This window comes from Colossoma macropomum, unplaced genomic scaffold (genome assembly GCF_904425465.1).
Source record: "Colossoma macropomum unplaced genomic scaffold, Colossoma_macropomum, whole genome shotgun sequence".
Classification (NCBI taxonomy): domain Eukaryota; kingdom Metazoa; phylum Chordata; class Actinopteri; order Characiformes; family Serrasalmidae; genus Colossoma; species Colossoma macropomum.
The window spans coordinates 7307737-7331094 of record NW_023494800.1 but is presented as its reverse complement, the minus strand read 5'-3'; the positions used below and the strand labels follow the sequence as shown (position 1 = coordinate 7331094).

General features: G+C 38.3%; 1 protein-coding gene across 4 annotated transcripts; it reads right to left on the bottom strand.

Moving 5' to 3' along the window:
• Nucleotides 1-1692: 1692 nt before the first annotated feature.
• dnajc21 (DnaJ heat shock protein family (Hsp40) member C21) lies at nt 1693-21529 on the bottom strand. 4 transcript variants are annotated; one of them, XM_036587861.1, is made up of 12 exons: nt 20946-21529; nt 20209-20302; nt 19927-20050; nt 17439-17567; nt 15275-15579; nt 13351-13511; nt 5527-5614; nt 4690-4869; nt 3721-3769; nt 3018-3169; nt 2843-2927; nt 1693-2252 (listed from the first exon to the last, which is right to left on the bottom strand). In XM_036587861.1, exons 1-12 carry the CDS (start codon nt 21040-21042, stop codon nt 2094-2096), a joined length of 1623 nt encoding a protein of 540 aa, XP_036443754.1. In that variant the 5' UTR covers nt 21043-21529; the 3' UTR covers nt 1693-2093. The 4 variants fall into 4 exon arrangements, with proteins under 4 accessions (XP_036443754.1, XP_036443755.1, XP_036443752.1 ...); XM_036587862.1 differs by having other exon boundaries at nt 13360-13511; XM_036587859.1 differs by having other exon boundaries at nt 2843-3169.
• Between the last annotated feature and the right edge of the window lie 1829 nt (nt 21530-23358).

Genomic DNA, 23358 nt, shown 5'->3' with positions numbered 1-23358 from the left:
GCGATCTGCTCTCCTGTGAGCGAGTGTGGGTGACGAGATCAGTGGTGTAACTGTACTGTCCTACAGTGAACTCACCTCCTTCCGTGCATCCTAACAACTTTAGCGGTGTTAAATCACGTCTACAGCGCCGTGTTACAGCGCCAAACCGTCATATTTTAGTATTAGTGCATTCCCGAGCAACGAAAGTGAAAGAAAGAAGTGGGTTCATGTTCGTTACAGCCCTTATTTAAACAAAAGTAAACTGAGGAAGCTGTGAGGCGTTGGGAAGCGGGAGAGCGCTAGGTTAGCTTTCCAGGCTAGCTGTTTTTAGCTGCTGGCTAATTTGAAGCAGCGCTCCGGCACAACACGGTGAATTGATGATACTGTAGATCAAACAAGACACAAAATCACCGCTTTCAGTTTAAACATACCTAAAAGGAGGACTCTGTGACTGGTGTGAGAGATTCACACTGCAGATAATGCTTTTATACAGCGAACGTCAGATATACTGCGGTTCACCCCTTAAACTCCCACGGTAGCATAGAGAAACCCAGTTGTCGCTAGCTGGTGTCTGAGTACTGTGATATGCTCTGACATGGATGTGGTAGGAGTGACAGCAGTGACCTACTGAACCGAGTTGACGTCGTTGAGAAACTAAAGAGTTTAGCGCTGTTGTTGGCCACTTGTTTAGCATTTGTAACGGGGTAGCCGAGCGCTCGTCACCAGACAGCTAAAAATAATCTGTGTTCTTTCTTAAATCATGACTATTACAAAAATTGCAGCTGTGCTTTTCCAGCTGATAAAAACAGCTCAGAAACTTTCTCCCACTGTCCCAAGACAGATTAGTGAAATGTTCCACTGTTTGGTGAGTGTTTGTCATGATCGGACCATAAGTGATAGTTTAAAACCACAATTAACCACCCAGGAGCAAAATGAGCCTTCAGACGTGAAAGAAATCATGATTTGACATTTATCGTGATATGTATCGATATCGAACGATATGAATTTTGTTTGTCGTGATAACGTTTTTGGCCATGTCGCCCAGCTCTAGTGGGAGGTTAATCAGTCTATATACTGCCTTTACTTAGAAACGAGCTGAAAATGTCAAAATATTTAATTTCACCACTATTCTGTTTACTCTAGCCATCTGTCTTGCTGTCTTAAGTGCCTGCCTTATTAACGAGTTGTACACTTGAGGTAGGACAGTACATATCAGCTTGATTTTAGCCACAGAGAACACAAGTAAACGCTTCTTCAAAGGCCTCCATCCTTAAAAAACTCATTTTCCACAGAATATGATAGCGTTTTTACTGACTTGTCGAGTCGCACAGGATTAATATAATCCGAGGTTATTTTTACAGCTCGTTACATGGAACGTAAAAGGCGCTGGAATCTTTACTGACCCGGGAGTGCGAGTGCACAGGCTATAAAAATGACTAATACATTGCATTGACACAAGACTAAAATCGCTCAGAAATGCTAGTAAAAATTACGATACCCCATCTCCTCATGTAAAACTAACCCTGTACAAGTAGTGACAATGGTGTATAGTGTAAAAACAGTGTATAAGAATGGAGAATGGTGTAAGAATACACTGAAAAAAAAAAGTGCAGTATATGTTTGAGGCATCAGTGGTGGCAGACATGCAAATTTACCATACAGACGTTTCAGGGGGAGATTATGTAACTGATTGAATTCCTGTCATATACCAACAGCAGCAGCGAAGACAAATTTATTCTCCACTTCTCCTACAGGAAGAGAAGGATGAAATACATAGTGCACTCCACATTCACAACAGGAAGCTCTCACAGAGAGAACAAACAGTGCATTTGGTGGAGTAGTAGATTGATTTTTTTCTGGACATGTTCGGCGATTCCTGAAAACAACTCGTAGTAGCATGAGCATGCTGTGGGTTTCCCAGCGTCCACTGTGAATATGGAGAAACTGCATACCTGTTTACGCACACACTCACTCAGATTAACTCAGAATGGCAAAACAGTCCACAGATAGATGCTTTCACAGCACTGACCAAGCGGGTTCTGTATAAACCCCTCCCGTGCTTCAGTCTTTATTAGTATTACTAATAGTAATAACTCTGCCGGTCACTGCTGTGGTCATCTGTTTTTCCTCTTCTCTCTCTTGCTCTTCGCTGTGTTTGCTGCCATGCTGGACTGCAGGGCGGTGGCGTGGCCTGTGTTCTTCAGGTGGTCAAACAGTTTATTTCTGGAGCTGAATTCATACTGGCAAGTCACGCAGCGCAGGTTTGGCTCCTTCTGCACACAAACGAGGGAGAAAAACAACTGAGTCTCTAGAGAAAGAAACACATCACTGCCGTCATAAGAAATCCTCATGATTCAGAACCTTTTTCCCCCCAGATTTCCATTTTTATACACAGTTTAAAAACACCAGTTTCCTTCTACATATTAGGAATGAAAGTACCAAAATACATTTTTAAAGAGTAAACAGCTCTCATTTTTAAGAGACACCAACAAATGTTAAAAACATTTTCTCCTTGTCCAATTTCAGATATTAAATTAGTTTTTAGGTTGTCTTATGACAGTGAAAATAAGCTGGTAGAGAGAGAGCAGCAAATGAACCAAATAAAAGCTACCATGGCATTAAAATGAATACATTTGTTTCTAATGTAAAGGATTAGTTGGGGGGAAAAAATCAAATTTACCCAAAATGCAGCTGATCGGCCAAGACATGTTTGGTGTCTGAAGTTTGCTTCTTTACTGTAAGTATTGGAATCTTATACCCACCAATTAGTATCACACAAACTGCATGTCTAAATCTAACTGCATTACTGTATTTTATTCATATCTGTGCAGCTCTAACACATGCATACATACATGTTACCTACCTCTTGGCTTACTTCCCCACCTCCCTGAGGTTTGTTGTTCTTTTTGGAATCTTTTCCACCTTTTTTGACTTTCGGCTTCCCAGAACTGAAAAAGACAGTTAAGTGAGAACAATGGACAAAGACGACACCTGAACAGTGATGAAGTGAACAGTCTGGAATTTTGAACATAGGTGACCTTTTGTTGGGTTCAGGTCCGTCCTTTTTCATCTCCTCTGTGGGGTCTTCAGAGGGTGGTACGTCATCATCACTGCCCTTTTGGGCTGGTGGACTGATGCCCTCCGTGGAGTCTGGAACTGGACTCTCAGGCTTTGGCTCTTCTGGAACATTCTGTGGAATATGTATGTTACATTAGCATGAATTACAAATACAGTTGTAAACCTTAGACAGCAATGCAACTTGATTGCAATTCTTGAGGAAATGATTCACTGTATTGTGAAACCTTAATTCACAACCCAATTCAGTTTGTTATTTTGCAACGACTGAATTGTTTTTTAAAATACACTGATCTGATGTGACTTGTACTATTTACACAGCAGTTGAATATACACAACAAAAACAACATACACAGCCTTTTTGGATTTTTACCTGAGAACAGCCGGAGAAATTTGTTTTGGCCAAAAAATGACTACATATTTCATTACTGTTATATTTATTATACAATAGTATAATATGATCAATTATAATCAATTAACATTCCAAAATCAATAAAGTTTTATCACCACCTACAGATCGATACACGACATTTTTTGTCGTGGCTCTGAATAATAGTTTGTGACACAATATTTCACTAAAAATGCCTGAAGCCTTGGATTAAGAGGCTGTAGTGTGGAGAGGTTTGCAGTCACAGTGCTGATGAACTGCCTGTAAAATGTACTTACATTCATGGTTTTCTGCTGTCGCTTTTTTTTCTTTTGTTTTTTGGACAACCTGCAAATCACAACAGGACACCAATGAGTTGAACTCTAAATAAGACCAATTAAAACCGTTATTCATGAAAATTCATATAAAAAGTGTGAAGAACAGACGTTACATCATAGCAATGCTTCAATTTAAAAAGATCAGTGGGTCCCCTGTTCTATGAGCTGCATTCAGTTATTTCTGACACTATTTTCTATACTGTAAAGACTACTGGAAAACTATTAATTGGTGGGCGAGAAGTGCATTGAGAAACTGTCTGTATTATTGTCCTGTCGGATCTGAAATATAATTAACCGCAGTTCTGACAATAATCTGCAATTTGTATGAGAAAGGACACATCTTTGGCGCTTTGCCAGGATAGCCGTCAGAGGTAAAATGCTGTGAAAATGACAAGCGTGAATGAACTGTGATGACTTCACAAATGTGTTAACGCTTACACAGTCTTCCTACAAGGGCTGTAACCTTAAGCAAACAAAATTAATTCACTGAAACGTGCTGCATAGGTGCTACAGCACTGGCTGACAATATGCTTGCAATCAGAATCAGTGATGTTTGAAAACGACACATTCTAAAGTTCAATGCTATTCAGCCTATAGAAAGTATACAGAGAGCATCCTGAAGTTCAACAGCAGTGTATAGAGGGCATATAAGGAGCATAAGCAATACAGAAAACTTCAAAACGTTCCAAATCCTAAGGTACCTAGGACACTAAGTTATCTATAAGGTTCAATACCATTCAGTCTATAGAAAACAGATTTAGAGCATACTTCATATAGAAAGCGTAATCCAATAATGGTTAATAATTTTGGTCAAAATACTCCACCTACATCAAGGTGTTTCTATTGTGCATATCACAATATTTTAACATGGTGTTTTGTCCATATTGAACAGTTCTATTGTGTATAACAAGGCCTTGGTGCATAACCCACTTCTGTCTAGGTGCATCATCCCTCTCCTCCTCTTCCTCTTCATCTTCCTCCTCAGCCTCCCCTTCTTCTCCATCTCTGTCTGCTGTAGTCAGACTCAGAGACTCCTCTTCCTCCTCTAGCTGTTGCCGGAGCAACGCCACCATCTCCCTGTGCTTCTTTGACTTCTCGTGGTTCTTCATGCTGAACAGAGAGAAACAAGCCGGATGTTGTTTATACTGAGGCAGTCTAAAGAGATTTGATACCCGCAAAGGAAATGTTCACTACTGTGTTAAACGGTTCAAAATGTAGTTGCAGATACATTATTGATTAGAAAATTCTGCACCAGTCACAGAGTTTGTCAAACAAACGAGTACAATTCTAGTCATACAGACAGCAGTGTTATCCACTGTGCTGGCCAACTGAATAACGTTATATTGTGGCTTGAGGTTTCCATTTTGCTAATGGGCCTCAACATGCTCATACAAGTGAGAGGAGGAGGCTGTTAGACTACACCAGACTGTCACAGTCTTTTTAAAGTCAAGTGACTGCAAAAAAAAGGGTATTACGAACACTGAAGTTAACAATGATGCCTAATTTTATATCTCTAAAAAAAAAACAAATCATCATAAATACAATGTAAAAACTGGATCATCACCCAGACCCACTTACTATGAATATTGCATAGAACACTTACACACACACACACATACATACATACATACATACATACATACATATACATATATATATATATATATATATATATATATATATATATATATATACACACACACACACACACACACACACACACACACACATATATATATAAACATAAGTGATACCAAAGTTACTCACGCTTTGTCCGATTTGAAGGATTTGTCACAGGCAGGACAGTAAAGGTCATCATAAAACTCCTCTATCTCATCAGCACCATCCACAGCATCTGACAAACACAAAGTATCTGTTAAAGACCATTCATATTATGACTCAACCAACACATCCCTTCGTTCCATGCAGAGCACAGGTAAAAATGCAGAGCAATAAAGCACAGGTACTGCTTTGCATCTGTGTGTTATATATTTATACTTCTAAATATTATTATACAATAAAAGAATACTAGCAGGCAAATAAGTCATTCCTGAGGATTTTAAAGGTGCTGTTTTCTTTTACCACTCTTAACAAGAACTAAGTTGGCAGTAACCAACAGCTCACATTTATTCTAACAATACAGGCTGAACTGGTACAACAAATAAGCACCCAAACGTCACCTTAAGCACGAGCACAACACAATACAACACAAATAAGCCTTTACAATGAAAAGAACTGGTGAAAAAAGTTGAGCTAAAAGCCAACAAAACCTCCAAGAAGCCTGGTGAGCTCTGCTACAGTTCTGCAATATTTGATTAATATTTATATTAGCTTTTATTCATAACACATTATACTATCTATTATTAAACTTGAATTCTCGCTGTTTGAGTTTAAGAGATGAATTCAAGGAATGACAATAATATCAGCCAGGTAAACACCTTTACTAAAACTATGTTTTTTATTTAAAATTATTTAGTTCTGTGTTTTAGTTCTAGTACTCTTAGAGTTCACACTGACATATCTGACACCATCCCAAAAGAATTCATGCACAGAGAAAAGTCATAACTGACAAGTTATAATGCAAATTTTAGGACGTATATTTGGTGATCTTTGGGGGCCATACTGTATTCTGGTCTAATTAAGCTTATAGATTTAAAGTATGCCTCATTTTATCTTTGTCTTGTCATATTCTAAAGAGATTACAATGCATTACCATGGCTTTCCCACAGCATGAAGCAGCACAAAACACTCAGTAATACACAATGCATTAACTTGAGGATGGTGATTCTTCCGACCAATATTGTGATTGAGATTTAAATTGTGACTATTTTATATAAATTAAATTTTTTTGGCCATGAAGACCAACACATACATTTTGTCCTGGCTTACGACTTGAACACTGAACACAGTGCACCAGACTGCCAGTTAGCTGTGGTTGTGTTTGGGTGCTTCGCATTCAGTTCAAGCTCTGTGTTACTGGGTTAAATTTCCCCTATTAAAACTTACATTGTTGATAATATGGGCTATAATTGCAATTGGAAATGATAATTGCTCTTGCATCTGTGGATGAATCTGATGACTGCGAGTGCGTTGACAGAGTATTCAAAGAGAATTCAGTCAAAACATGGTGAAGGACGCGCTTCCTTTTGAGGAAGCGAGTGAATTATCCACTAGTTTCATCATATCTTCATCAGAGTAATGCTGAGTTTTCATTTGAGACCTAAACATCAAGCCAGACCTTCTTTTTTAAGGCTGTGTGTGACGTTATTACATACTGTTCTATGATGTGGTCTGAAAACCTGATGCCCGTAATACTGAAATGGTTACTTCAAGCTTTACAGAATGACTGGCATCAGCACACAGTTACCATGCTTTACCGTGTTTTTGTATCTTGGCTCAGTAATGCTACTCCTTTCAATTGATCAATCAATCGAATCAATAAGCACTGCTTTAAAACTGATTGACCATAATTTAAAATCCATAACTCACACAGGCCTTAGAGATGGTGTACATGGGGAGGCATTAGCACATCAGTTAGAGCCTCAGGCTCCTAAGTTAACATCTGCACGTCAGCCTCGCACACCTTACAGTTGTGCGCGAGTGTTGTTTGTTTGTGTGTAGTCACTGCGGGTCTGGTCACTGTTGTCGTGCATGTGTGTTTATGTTTTTACATCTCACACTGACCCCATCCTGCCATGTCCACCTGCTGTTTGTGTTCCATCTTAACTGGAGCATTTAAATTTCCTAGATTCCACACTGAATTAAATGGATAAGGCCAGCTGCAGTGGAATTCTAATGCAGGAATTAGCCTTATCCTTTGAATCGCACAGAATACCTGGAATACTGGCTTTATGGCACAATCCTATTACAAAAAACCTCTCAAAATCATAAGCAGGCAACACTATGGGTGTAAAAATGTACCGAGACATATTTAATTTAAATGTGATGATTCAACTGCATTGACTTTAGAATGTTAGAATTGATTATAATCAACTATGATGACAGTCAATACGATATGCACTCTTTTCAAATGGAAATTTTATCATTATTCTATATATAGTAATATTACTATTATGATAATGTTGATTTATATAGCACCTTTCATAAATTAAAAATGCAACTCAAAGTGCTTCACAATACAAAGTGAAACAACAGAGGAAGAAGAGAAAAAAGATAAAAGATGAAAAACAAATAAATAGCAGAAAAGAGGATATCTCAATAATAATTAAGTAATAAGCACAAGATAAAAGTATAAATAAAAACATGATAAAAAATACAGCTAACAAGAAAGTAAAGTTAGTAATATTCCAGTAAAAACAAAGGAAACAATAAAAAAAATAGTAAAGAAATAAAAGTAAAGTAAAGAAATAAGTAGCTGTTTTTTAAAAACATTGACAGAAGGAGGCTGACAGATGTTTACTGGTAATGTGTTCCAGATCTTTGGTGCATGAAAACAAAACGTTGCCTCTCCACTCTGTTTAAGTTTTATACGTGGAATATGAGAAGACTCACACTGGATGATCTTAAAGCTTGATTTGGAACATAATCCATCAGCACTCAGAGATGTATGAAGGTGCTAAACCATTAAGAGATTTAAAAACTAGTAGTAACATTTTATAGTTGATTCTAAAGGAAGCAGGCAGCTGGTGCAGTGATGCTAAAACTGCTTTAATATGATGCTGTTTTCTAGTCTGTGTTAATATTCTGGCTGCTGCGTTTTGCACAAGTTGTAGTTTGTTGGTTATACTTGCAGGACGTCCTATGAACAAAGTATTACCGTAGTCAAGGTGAGAAAACACAAAAGCATGGACCAGTTTTTTAGCATCTTGCAGACAGAGATGAGGTTGAACTCCTGCTATATTCCTTAAATGATAAAAAGCAGTTTTGGTAATATTATTAATATGTGCTTTAAAAGTTAAATCAGAATCTAGAGTTACACCTAAAATTCCTTCAGTTTTTACATCAGTTTTTACTTGTACAGCCAGATTTCCAAGTCTTTTACACATCTTTTCCCTCTTTGCTTCACTACCAATTATAATTACTTCTGTCTTTTCTTCATCAAGTTTTAGAAAATGCTAGCTGTACTGTTTTGTCTATATTACAGTACTGTGGAAAGACTTCCTCCAGTCAAATATTTCTGAACTGCACCAAAATAATTACATCAAATTGTGAAATATTTTAAATTTTAACTACACACTCAACCCACAATTTGATATGTTCATGATATTTTAAACTAATTTTGAATTGAGAAAACTGAAGTATGTTGTTCCTAATGATCATGTTAGTGCTGGTTGTTTGTGAATGCTGTTGCTCACACAATGCAGTCGCACTTCAGGCCATAATTAATAAATGCCCCTTCTCTGTGATGCAGTGCTGCACCTCCACCATGCTCAGTCACATTTCTGCACTGTGATATCACAATGTCACAATCCACTGTTATAACTGGGCTTGTGACTGAATCAAATCATTAGGAGGTCAAAGATTTATACCCTTAATCAACTGAAAGCTACTGTGTGAAAGTGCAGCTCTAATACGGTACTGTCTTTTTTCAGGGGTAAAACCTGGTCCATTCACTTCATCTAAAGTCTGATTGAAAATAACATGACGCATGAAACAGTGGCTGCTTCCATGCACATATTCTGTTTTCCCATAAGTATTTGTGTCCATATAAACAACCAAAATCCAGTCTGATGCACTCCAACAAATCCAGTTCAACTCTCCAGCCAACAACAACAAACTCTACAGGCAGAGAGTAAAACTAGGCAATAAAAACTATGCCGTTTATGTGCATCTGCTGGAAAATGATTAGGACCAGAACTCCTGCTAGTTACCTGTTTAACTTTTATTCCCCTCAAGGAAGCAGGCTAAGAGGTCTGATCAAATTAAAAACAAAACACACAGCATACATCTGGGAAAAGCTGCAAAATAGCCTCCGGACATCTGACAAATGCTGCTAGCCCAAGTTTTGTTAAAAAACAAAAAAAAATTTACATGCACTGTTTATGTTTTCAGCTAAGAGTGTATTTTGTGTTTTCGCCCCTTTTTGTTTTTGTTATTGACTTTTTTGTTTTGATACAAACAGTAGGTTTGGAGATAGGGGTTAAATTTTCCCATGAACCCCCCGCCCACACCCCCACTACACCTTCGCTTTTATTAACCAGAGGTGTCAGAAACGTGTCAAAATACATCAGTTCAATGGAGCTCATTCCTCTAATTCAAACTACATACAGGCTTACGCAAAGGTTTGAATACCCCTGGGCTAATTACATGCTTTGTAACATAAATATGATTTTTTTCTGCCAATTTTAGCGCAAAATTGACTGAATTTATCTATCTGAATTTATCTTTTACTGAATTTATCTTTTATTTTATATAAAATTTAAAATATAAAGGTGCCGTAACTTTGGTACAGGTTACATTTGTTTGTTTGTTTTTTTTTGTTTCTGCTTACAACTGTATAACTATGTGCATTGAACATTTATTGATAAATGGACCAATAGAAATATTGTACAATTACTTTGAATAAAGCATATCAATATTAATAAACATTCAATTTAAAGACAGAAGTTTTTGCTTCACCAACAAAAGTTACTATTTCAGAGATAAGAGCTACAGTGAGTGTAACACTTGATGCTGCATTCATCTTAAGCGCTTAAGGACAATAATTAACAATAATTTTCCAGAACAAATATTTTCCATATTTGTATGTATTTATTTCACGTCATGTGAAAACAACTGATGTTCTTTACATGTATGGAAATCTCATGATCAATGAACCCACAGAAATGGTCCAAAATTACTTGGAATAAAATTGTTACATTAACGTCTATTAACAGTTAATGATGTTTTTCCTTCTCCTATAAAGTCACCAATCTGGAGATACGAGGTTTTGTTCTGACAGAGATGCTACTTTAAAGTTCTCTTACAGTAAAGACAAAACATAAAGGATCCACCCATTAATATGCATTTTCTTTGCCACAGTGTGTTTGTTTGTTAGTGTTTCTGGAATCTTTGAAAGACTAAGCATGGTTTATTATTGTTCAGTTAAGATCATTTTTATAGCCTGGCCTCTTTTTATCATCAACATAGCCAGTGGATCATTAATGTAATCAATAGTAACAGGCCTAATTATGATAATTCCATTTTTCAGCATCAACCTATGCTTCACACTTGAGTTTGCTTGGTGCAGTTCATGTATTTATGCCATAGTTATGTAACTGTGTGTAAAGGTGTGTATATGGTGTTAATGCAGACTTGGTTGGTCAGTTTTGTCACGTGCATGTGTTTGTGGTTGTGGTTGTATAGTTCACACTGACCACATCCTGTCATGTCCATCTGTTGTTTGTATATTGTCTATTTTACCAAAATTGTTTGCGGAAATTTCGCGTATCCACGGAATTCCTCTTCCCTCAAATATTGCCTCAAAACAGCGCTTTTGTGTTGGTACAAACAGTGTAAAGATTTTTTTAAACCTCCCTTTAACCCTTCCTGGAAATGGACAAAAAATGCATTTTTGAGCCAAATGCTCCTCAAAAATGTTCTGTTTTTTTCTTGTCCATTTCCAGTAATTTCTAAATTCTTGGGAATAAAATTTAAACGGCCAACTGTGCTTCAAAGCATCAAGTGCGCGTTTTCACCAGCAAACCTTGGAGCTTTTGATACAGAACAGTCTGAACTACACCACTGAGCTTTCCTTAGAATGCAGACCACCTCCTTGTTTCTACACTCATTGTCCATTTTATCAGCTCCACTTACTATATAGGTGCACTTTGTAGTTCTACAGTTACAGACTGTAGTCCATCTGTTTCTCTGCATACTTTGTTAGCCCCCTTTTACCCTGTTCTTCAGTGGTCAGGACCCTCATGGACCCTCACAGAGCAGGTACTATTCGGGTGGTGGATCATTCTCAGCACTGCAGTAACACTGACGTGGTGGTGGTGTGTTAGTGTGTGTTGCACTGGTGCGAGTGAATCAGACACAGCAGTGCTGCTGGAGCTTTTAAACACTGTCCGCTCACTGTCCACTCTATTAGACACTCCTACCTTGTCGGTCCACCTTGTAGATGTAAACTCAGAGACGATAGCTCATCTGCTGCTGCACAGTTTGTGTTGGTCATCCTCTAGTCCTTCATCAGTGGTCACAGGACGGTGTTGGATATTTTTGGTTGGTGGACTATTCTCAGTCCAGCAGTGACACTGAGGTGTTTAAAAACTCCAGCAGCACTGCTGTGTCTGATCTACTCATACCAGCACAACACACACTAACACACCACCACCACGTCAGTGTTACTGCAGTGCTGAGAATGATCCACCACCCAAATAGTACCTGCTCTGTGAGGGTCCATGGGGGTCCTGACCACTGAAGAACAGGGTAAAAAGGGGGCTAACAAAGTATGCAGAGAAACAGACGGACTACAGTCTGTAATTGTAGAACTACAAAGTGCATCTAAACCGCTTTAAAAGGGTTTGTATAAAGCTAATAAATCTGGCACAAAGCTTTCACTTGGACTTAAGTGACCAAAAATCAGTTTACACAATGTTACTCCTTACACCAGTCGCAGTCCATCAGCCAAGACACATTTGGTGTCTGAGGTTTGCTTCTTTAGTTTTGCTGAAGCTACATATGAAACTAATATGGACACCATATAAGCAAGTCTAATAGAGATTACTTCACAACTCAACATGGTTTGAGGTGAGTGTGTGATTATTTAGGCAAGCATACATGATGCTAAATCAGCCACGTAGCTCTGGTGCAAACTTCAGATGCTAAACGGGTTCTGGCTGACCAGCTACACTTAGGGTAAGAGGAAGTTGTATAAATTGTATAAACTGCTTTAAAGTGCCTCTGCTAAGCCCCACTGAAGAGCGGATATGAACAGTGGCACTTGGCCAAAACTCTTAGTTTTCGCAGTGGAAACAGGCCAAGGCTCCACTTTGACTGACCGATTGCAAACAGACCTACTTCAGTATTTTACTACATAAGCAGTCTTTGGAACACTGACCGTATACTGCTTCATATCATAACCTGCTTCATATCATAAGCTGTGAACTCTACACAGCCTTTTCCAAGTGTAGAGCTTGCTCTGTGGAAAACATGCCCAAACCCTTAGACTTCTAGAGTTACTTTCATTTTTCTACACATTTTATTTACATTAGAAAATTATTTCTATGTAATTACATAATAAGTACAGTTACAGTGTTAAATTAATGTACATTTAATCACATTTAATTAACATTCTGTGTCGAAAAGTTTGTGTGTGCACTTCAACCATTTTTCTGTTTCTATGATAAAAAAGGAAACGATGGCTTTTATTTTTTTATTTTGTTTTATTTTTATTAAGACTGTATGCACAACTATAACTTTTCATTTCATTCATAATAAAATATCTCCTCACCTACAAACACAAATGTGGTATAAACTGAAATTAGATCCGAATGTGCACTTTCAATAGAATTTCTCCACTTGTTTCAATGAACTACGTGTTAGAAATGATTCAAATGAAAGAAGGGGGTTTCATGGCGTAATGACCATGATCACCCAGGAGGGTTAACTATCTCTCTTGTGTGGGTATAAGTATGTGTGTGTACTCACCCTCCCCACCTGCGTCCACTCTATCCTGCATGTCATCGAGCTCCTCTTCAGTGTCTGAAGCGTCTCCAAACTGCCGCCCATACTGAGCCTCCATCTGCTGCAGCTCCTTCTCCAGTTCAGACATGGCTGCCCAACTCTGCTCCTTATAATCCTCTGCCAGTCTAAGGACCAGAGCCCACAGCAAAGATCCATTTCAACAGATTAAAATAAGTAGTGTCTATTAATTGAAGCCTGGACTATCTGTATAAGGTAGGGCTGTCAAATGGAATCAGAAATCAAATTCAAACTTTCCACGTGTTTGTTTGTCAAATATTCAAAATATATTTAAGCTTTAAATACATCATTTTTATTGCAGCAAACACTAGATTTCTACATCTGTTATATCTCATAAATCCACAATGCGGCGCTCAGAATATAAAGCCCATTATGAAGCTTATAAAAATGTTAATCATATTGTCTCGTTCAGAACTTCTCAGACTTGGAACGAATTACCAAGAAGCTGTCGGATGGTGGCAAATATCCACACACAATACTAAATAAAGACAAAATGAATCATTGCTGTTTTGTTCTTCCCTCTGTTTGGTTAACTAATTAGCATGGAGACACAGCAGAGGGAGCTTTAAACATCTAAATGGACACTGTCTACATTAGAATGTTTTTCCACTTTTTCCAAGTATTGGGATGTGAATCTCTGACCCCTCTGATTTAGTGCACCCTCAATGCTCAAATTTCACCACGGTTTTGTTTTGATTATTCTGATTTGAGATATTAGAACTGGTTTTGAAAAATGCACTGAATGAACAAACGTGACAGGAGGAACTGTCTACGCAGTAGTGAAATACAGACAGAAAGGACTGGGAATTTTATTTTGGCCAAAAAAAATTGGTGAACACTGGGACCACTTATCAATTCTTCAGTAATTAGCGATAATGGCCATGAAATCAATAGGCAGAATAGATTTTTTTTTTCCTCTCATTTTGCATGCTTGAACGTTCTGTGCTCAGTATTTTGTAGAGATGTAACGATCGATCGGCATTGTATTGATATCGACCAATTTTCAATCCAAATATGCCATCGGCTGATGTTTCCTTAACTTAGCCGATCAAGAGAGCTGGTCAGTGACGTAAAACACATGAGCCATATGTATGATTGCTGCAGCCCTGCGTGAGGCTCCTTAATCGCAGGATCCTGCAGTTTCTCATTCAAACGCTAGATGGAAACACAGACCTTCTGACTTTTGACTAAGGTAAAAGGCCTTTTCACACTTCATCTGATTTTTATGGACAAAAAAACTCAAAACATCAAGTTTTGAAAATGAACACACATATATTAATGACGTCTTTCGCACCGAATCTAAAACTGACAGATTGTGACGCTGCGCAATTTTTTTTGTAAATGGTGCCTGCTCTATTTTCTGTGCTGTACGGATGAACTAAAATCAGGCTCCATTGTCATGGCTGCAGCCCAAACGTGCGTTAGGATAGCGGCAAAGTACAAAAGCTTATACGGCAAACAAACGCTGACTCTGAAAAAATGCGGAAGTTAAAGACAATATATGGCAGACAAGAACTGAAAGGCTATGAATGATGGTGAGTATGTAACAGCGACTATATTTAACCGGAGTTCAGTCGCCACGTTTTAATGAGAGGAGCAACAAGCAGAAGCAGAGCCTCAAATTTCCCAACAGACCATGCATCTACAAAATACCAGTGGCTCTGAAAAAATGAAAAAATGTATTTAAAAAAAATAAAAAAAATAAAAACTTTCAACTCTACTCTTTAACAATGAAGCAAAATATTACAAAAAAATCATATTTTAGGACTACAGACCATGATTGAGGTAAAGTAGGATGTACAACACCAACTGTGTGTGTTTTTAGAGGGCAAAAAGGGGGAAACAGAGAGGGGGAAAGAGAAAAACTCACCTGGCCTGCTCCAGTTTCTGTTTCCTCCTTAACTCCTCCACCTTTTTGGCTTTTTCTGCATTCTGCTCCTCCACCAGCTTCTTGTGCGCCTGCACACGTTTGTCACGTTTGCGCACAAATGCCACTAGCTGGCGCACCAGCTCACTGCGCTCTTTTCTGGCCTTTTCCCGGGTCTTTTTGTTTTCCTTCTCCATGGCTCTCTTCTCCCAGCGGTTTGAGGCCTGCCGTGTGTCATACTCTTCCTTCCATGCAAAATTTTTCCTCGTGCAGAAACTCTGCCAACAGCCGTAGAACAGGTGCACAACCTAAACCAGGGAAGAACAGACAGACACACAAAATGGAAATGGATTATGTTACTTTATTAGAAACCCCTGCATTGCACTTCCAATAGCAGTCCTCTTTATGAACTCCGTCTATACTGTGTCAAAGTATCCAGACAGCCTTTCTAATGAGTAAATTCAGCTACTTTAAGGTGCACCACAGGTTGAGATTTTCAACTGCACTCACAGATCTCCACAGAAAAGCTCTGACCAATAAAACTGGACACTGGAGCATTCACACATGAGGGCACCATGTCCAATGCCAAGCATCATTTAAAGAGGCATAATGCCCCTCCAGCACTGGGGGACATTCTGTATTAGTACATACATCAGAACATACAGCAGTATCTGACCTCACTAATGCTCTTGCGGCTGAACGCAATCAAATCCTCACAACAATCTTCCAACATCCAGTGTAAAGCCTAGCCAGAAGAGTAAAGCTGCAGAAAAGGTGGGACAAACTTATACTTGATAACTTTACACGTCTAATTTCAGAAGAACACTGGACAAGCAGGTGTTTATAGACTCAGAGATGGTCACTTCAGTGAGACGCTTTCTGCTGACCTAGATGACACTAAACAGCTCACTGATTTCAAATTTCACAATTTGATTGGGTTATTTTGGTTGATACACCAAGCTTAGATATTTTCTGTGTGAAAACAGCCAAAGACTGCACCGTTGATAATTATTATGATAAATTTTAACTTGCAGTTGAAGATCAGTGCCCCATCATGTATATTTACTCCCCTGTAAGACACCACGTTAGTTAGATCACCACAACCAGAAGCTAAAGACCTGTACATATGAATAAAAGAATAAAAGGTGCAAATAACATCACATGATCTGCCAAGTAACTGCCAAGTAACTCACTGATCCATGTGAGTTTGACCGCCTAGTAAAAACTGTTGTGTCCTACAGACAGAAGCACAAACCCAGCACTTACACTAAAACTACCTGAAACTAGGAGTGGGCGATATGGCAAATATATCACAATACTTGAAGACATTTTCATGATACACAGTATGCATCACGATATTTAGGTTTTTTTTTAAACAATTGGAACAAACAAAATAGAATCTGTAGGGTCACAAAAAACATGTAATAATAATAATAATAAACTGCACTAAATGTAACTAAACATGTCTAAATACACTCATTTTGTAACGAAATATGCAGTTGGTCAGGGTTTTTTTTTTTAATTGATGACATCCATGATATGCTCAGAAAATCACATTTGTGACATAATTTATCACAATAATGCTAAAATATCGTCATATTGTCCACCCCTACCGTAAACTTCCCTTTAGTTAACAGCATCCTGAAAAAACTCACACTGAAGACAGATAAAGAACATGGAACAGAGCAAAAGGGAGAGAGAGAGCATGGAGAGTCATTTTCCAATACACTCCGGAAGTTAAGCCTTCACACTTCAAACTACAAAACAATTCAACAAAATCAAACTACCACCAAATACACGGTTGTAAGAATACTTAAACAGAACTCTGTGGATGTCTCAGATCCACTAGAAGCCAGTCAGGGGGAGGTCTCAGAAAGAATGACGCAGTGAATTCAGTGCAGCAAGCAGCACACAAACACAAACCATTGCACTGTTTTGATCGAGAAGATGTTCTTTTGCTTCAAAACGGTGTTTTCATTTGAAGTATACTGCTGGATCTAGAGTGTGCTACGTTAAAAACAAATGAAAATAAAAAGACCAAAATCCACGCACCCAATACTAGAACTGATTCTTCCACATTCTTTCAGAAACAGGAAGAACAGCTGTCCCAGAAATGCACCTATAGTTCATTTTTACAGTATATTTATGACGTAGTGCGATGCATTACCGTATCATAGTCACTCTGAGAGTCTCCAAACGTGGGGAAGTCTTCACACTCTTCATCTTCATCTTTACTGTGCTCCAATTCTTCCTTTGCAATGGACTCAAACAGGTTCCTGTACACTGTGTAGAAGCCCTACAAAGACAGAGAGAGACATTATGTTAAAGGACAGTTCAGTGAAAGGTCAAAACACATTTGGTGTCTGAAGTTTACTTTTTTCTTTTAAACTGGAGCTATAAGTAAATCAATAATTAATAAATAAATTAATAAGCACACCAATTAGCATCATGCACATGAATCCACATAAGCAAGTCTATTAGAGATTACAGACTGAGGCAAGTGTGATGATTGTGCTGTTTGTACAACGCCAAACTGATAACTAAAGCTCTAATTGCCTGTCATCCTCATAGTTTCAGTGCAAGACTAAAGAATCAAACGTCTGTCTTGGCTGATCATGGAGGAAAAAACTACTATAAACTTCATTTAAAACAAAAGGCACAACTTCAATTAGATGAGGCAGAAAAAACTCATGGCTGCCTTGACGACTGAAGATAATAAGCAATCATGAGCTTCTTCTGACCTCAAGTGGCCAAGAGTGGTACTGTAACTGTTTTAAGCATCATACACTTAAGCTATAACTTCAGTTATTAATTTTTCCATTTGTTACAGAGCAGAACTGTTCCAACATAGCCGAGCAGTTCTGGAATCAGATTCTAATGCAGGGGTGTCAAACTCAACCACTAAAGGTGCCATATTAAAAAACTGTGGGCCAAAGAAAAAACGTTTTTATTTCATTTTTAATGAATGTTGTGCTATAACCCAAACTGCCCATTGTAGACCTTGAAATATTACATGAATAACTGAAATCAAAATTTAAATGTCCCCAGGAGTTCAGTCTTTTAAACCTACCTATTTGCTTAAACTAGACACCAGACATCCTTTCTTTGCTGCAAGTTCATTAATACTTGGGCTCAATTTCTGAGCTGCTGAACTGACGTCAGGTGTTCATACTGGTTGAACTGCAGATGAAAAGCAGCTAGTGCGTTTGGTGATACGACATGGAATTGCATAGAACTGTGTAGAATTGAGGTGTAACTGCTGTCCCATAGATTGTTGTTGGGGTAGGAGAGTCAGAGCACATATTACGTTGCAGTGCATGCTGGGTGCAGTGCATTGAGAAACGGGCTAGAATTAATAGAAAATTACAATGTGCACTTTGTAGTTCTACAATTACAGACCGTAGTTCATCTGTTTCTCTACAAACTTTGTTAGCCCCCTTTTACCCTGTTCTTCAGTGGTCAGGACCCTCATGGACCCTCACAGAGCAGGTACTATTTGGGTGGTGGATCATTCTCAACACTGCAGTAACACTGATGTGGTGGTGGTATGTTAGTGTGTGTTGCGCTGGTCTGAGTGGATCAGACACAGCAGTGCTGCTGCAGTTTTTAAACACCTCAGTGTCACTGCTGGACTGAGAATAGTCCACCAACCAAAAATATCCAGCCAACAGTGTCCTGTGGGCAGCGTCCTGTGACCACTGATGAAGGACTAGAGGATGACCAACACAAACTGTGCAGCAGCAGATGAGCTATCGTCTCTGACTTTACATCTACAAGGTGGACTGACAAGGTAGGAGTGTCTAATAGAGTGGACAGTGAGTGGACACAGTGTTTAAAAACTCCAGCAGCACTGCTGTGTCTGATCCACTCACACCAGCACAACACGCACTAACACACCACCACCACGTCAGTGTTACTGCAGCGCTGAGAATGATCCACCACCCAATTAGTACCTGCTCTGTGAGGGTCCATGAGGGTCCTGACCACTGAAGAACAGGGTAAAAGGGGGCTAACAAAGTATGCAGAGAAACAGATGGACTACAGTCTGTAACTGTAGAACTACAAAGTGCACCTATATAGTAAGTGGAGCTGATAAAATGGACAATGAGTGTAGAAACAAGGAGGTGGTCATAATGTTATGCCTGATCGGTGTACAATGATTAGAGACTGGAAGTTCTTGTCATCCTTCAGCAATTCATGATTGCTTGGCAACAACGGTCTACTCTAAACAAATTGCATTTCTCAGTGGAAGAACCGTTTACTGTGATTCGTATTTGTAAGTATAAATATTTATTGAACATATGCACATTTTATTATATTGTACATTGTCACCATTTTATAAAGACCCCTAACTGATGAAAAAAATTAATTGTGAAGCAAGGCCTCTCATGGTTTATCGCTTTACTAATGTTCTTGAGGTTCTACAGCTTTCTCAGGATTTTAGAATCATCCATAGCTTTGTTCATCATTCTAAATATATCAAACATTTCTTATTTTACCACACTAATTATTTGAAACCTGTAAACTTACACAGGACTGGTGTATTTAAATTATTTTATAGTGAATCAATTATTGATATTTTTGACGCACAGAGGCATATTCTGCTCAAACCTCATTTTCTCGTCACCTTTCCTTTTGCTCATTCACTCACTTACCTGCTCGTCATCTCCGTAACCCGAGTAACAGGTCACAGTGAAGTACTGCAGAAGATCAATACTATCATCCTGGTACTCTCCACTGACTCCGCCTTTCAGCAACGCCTCCCGGTGGTTATCGTACCTTAGGAGAGGCCACATTAACTCATGTTTACAGGCCTATCAGTATTAGGTTTAGGAAGGAACTCAAGGATGGAGTTAATAATAAATCTACAGACTGCCTTCACATTCTTCAACAACTTCAGCCCATTAAGAAATGTCAAGAGTTGAAGCAGTGCTTACCAGGCTCTCTCTTGTGGGTCACTAAGTACATCATAAGCTGCCTGAATCAGTTTGAATTGCTCTGCAGCTTCTTCTGCATTCTCCAGGTTCTTATCTGGAAGCAGCAATTCACATTTTGATTAGCCTCATAAAAATACCTTTAAATGTCTTCAAAAGGTTTAATTAACAGTTCAACAATTAATAGTATTAATAGTTTGTCCCCCATTTAAAGAAGTATATTTTACACTAGATGTTGGGACATAGCTATGAGGATTTGATTGTATTCAGCCACAAAAGCATTAGTGAGGTCAGGTGCTGATGTTGGATGATCAGTTCTGGACTCCAACACATCTTTGAGATACGGCTGGAGCTCCATCACTCCAAAGAATGCAGTTCCACATTATACCCCTCTAACTGACACTTGGCAATGGACATGGTGACCTCAGGCTCATGTGCTCCATCCATAGCGTTCCATTCTATTGGTCAATGCTCACAGCAATGTTCCAACATCTAGTGTAAAGCATTCCCAGCAGAGAAGAGACTGGCAATGCAGCAAAGGAGGACAGACTCCCTATTAATACCCTTGATTTCAAAAGAAACGTAAGCTGAGCAGATGCCTACAAACTGACTTTGCTTATTTGGTTATCCTGCTGCGACGTTTGGGGTGTTTAAGTTCTTACATGACCTATTATTGATTTTGTGAGTAACGCTGAGCCTGAGAAAGACGCTGTATAAAAACCCTCATTATTATGACCTACCTGGGTGCCATTTCAGGGCCAGTTTCCTGTAGGCTTTTTTCAGATCGTCGTCCGTCGCGTCCCTCTGGACTCCGAGCACCTCGTAGTGGCACTTCATCCTGGTTGTTAGGCTAGTAATAACAAACTGGGACTAGCCTTAACTAACTGTACTACCCAAGTACAAATGACGTACCCTCTACAGACAAACTACCCCCGAACAAATAACCTAGCCACCCTACTACAGGTAAACCACCTCTCTATGGATAAACTACCCCAGAACAAATAACTTACCCTACTACAGATGAACTACCCCTGTACAGGTGAACTACCCCTGTACAGGTGAACCGCTTCCTTCTCTCAGAGCAGCAGCCTCACTACGCGACTGACACCGGTTAGCCTTTTAGCATCGGGTAAACAGGTCAGTTCAGACTCGGACAGTAATTACAAAGCGGTTTTATAATAACTATCAAGCGCCCAGCGCCTCGTAGCTCCCCCACTGCCGACCCGCTATACTGACCGCACAGTAACTCAGTTTATCTGTCTATTTTATTCGCCTTCCCGCTACAAGCTAACCGCACGCAATAGCAACGTGGTGTCGCCTACGGATGGCGTCACGCCTAAGCTCTGCTCTGATTGGCTTCTCAGCGTTACGCTCTCCTGTTTTTATTTTATTATTCATGTTACATTTTTTTTATTATTCATTTATAAAGATATAAATGAATAATAAATAGAAATGTAACAAATAATATAATATTATATTATATTATATATGTATATATAATATTATATATTTATATATAAAATAAAAGAAAGATATAAAAGAATAATAAATACCAATGTAACATGAATAATAAACACATACACACACACACACACACACACACACACACACACACATATATATATATATATATATATATATATATATATATATATATATATATATATCCTATTTTATTTTTTGATCTGTTTACATACACTAAAATTGTTTTATTTTGTTTTAAATATTTAATTCAATTAATCAATTATAATCAGTCTGGTACATTTTTCAGTTAGATGAAAAATGTGTGATTTGTAGTCCGCTTCTCTTCTTTTTGTTTGTGTTTATGTCTGTAATACACATGTATATGTACACACATATATGGGGGAAGCAAATATTCAGAAACTATTATTTTTGTTATTTTTGTTTAGTATACTTCCATTGCACTTTTACATTTACACTAATCATGTCTTTTGACTTTGTACATATAAATATGAACAAAAATGTATCCATTTATGAACATAAACAAACAAAATTAATTGACAGGGTAAAAAGGATACAAACACCCCCACTAACTAATATTATTAGCACTTTGTTGCAAAACCGTTGTTGGCAATTACAGCTTCAAGACATCTAAGATAGGAGGTAATTCGTTTTTTAACATCGTGGCCCATTTCTCTTGACAAAACTGTCTTCAGTTCCCCAAGGTTACAATGGTCCCTCTGACGGACTAGACCGGCTAGGCCATGCAAGCACTTTCACCTTCTTTAGAAATCAGTCTTAAGTCATTTTACATGTATGCTTGAAGTCACTGTCTTACTGAAACATTCATCTTCTTTCCATATTCAGTTTGTTGGCTGATGTTATTAAACTTTTCCTCTGATATGTCCCAGTACGTTGATCCATTCATGTTTCCTTTAATAATGTGTAATGCCCCAGTATCATTTGCAGATAGTCCCATACTATGATGCTCCATCTTCATAGCCCACTGTGGGTGTGGTGTTCTTTAGATCATATAAGCTACATTTCTTTCTCCAAACATGATGAGCTGAATTATTGCCAAATAATTCAATTATTGCTTTGTCTGACCAGAATACATTGTTCCAAAGGAAGTTCTGATTTGTCTAAATACTTTATATATACATACTTTTTGCTCATATTCATAAGTATCAACAGGAAAAACAGCACCACGTCCGGAGACCCTTCTCATTATTAGTGTCATTACTCATATTGGGTTCATTCTATCCAAACTTGTTCAGTGAAATCACTGCAGCTGAGCTGAGTCAATGCATTACAGTGACCCCACAAGAGGATTAATATGGAAAATGATTATTGAATTCTATGTAAATAAATCATATTGAGTCATTTATAAATAAACAAACAAACACTGGCCCAGGGTTAGGATGTAAACAAAAAATTCAGCCAGGGTCAGGAGGAGTATGGGACACTGGAGCCTCCAGCTTTCACACGCTACTGCATAACTGAGCATTCTGTAACTGACACACATTACAGTCGCATTTCCCAACACTTCTACAAACTCCTTCGCTCTGTACTTTATTTAATGTCCATTTTTAACCTCATGAAGGGCTTTAATGGACTAATGAGTTTTGCCTAGAGAAGGGAAACACTAAAATGTTCAAAACAAGCTAAATTACTCCAGGAGAAGGACTGGGA

Excerpts from the sequence above, each read along its gene's own strand:
- dnajc21 (XM_036587859.1), bottom strand. The coding sequence starts at position 21,042 with ATGAAGTGCCACTACGAGGTGCTCGGAGTCCAGAGGGACGCGACGGAC. Across the intron at positions 15,580-17,438 it reads CTCAGAGTGACTATGATACG|GTTGTGCACCTGTTCTACGG; the intron begins GTAATGCATCGC and ends TCCCTGGTTTAG. Across the intron at positions 3,170-3,720 it reads GACAGCAGAAAACCATGAAT|AATGTTCCAGAAGAGCCAAA; the intron begins GTAAGTACATTT and ends CATATTCCACAG.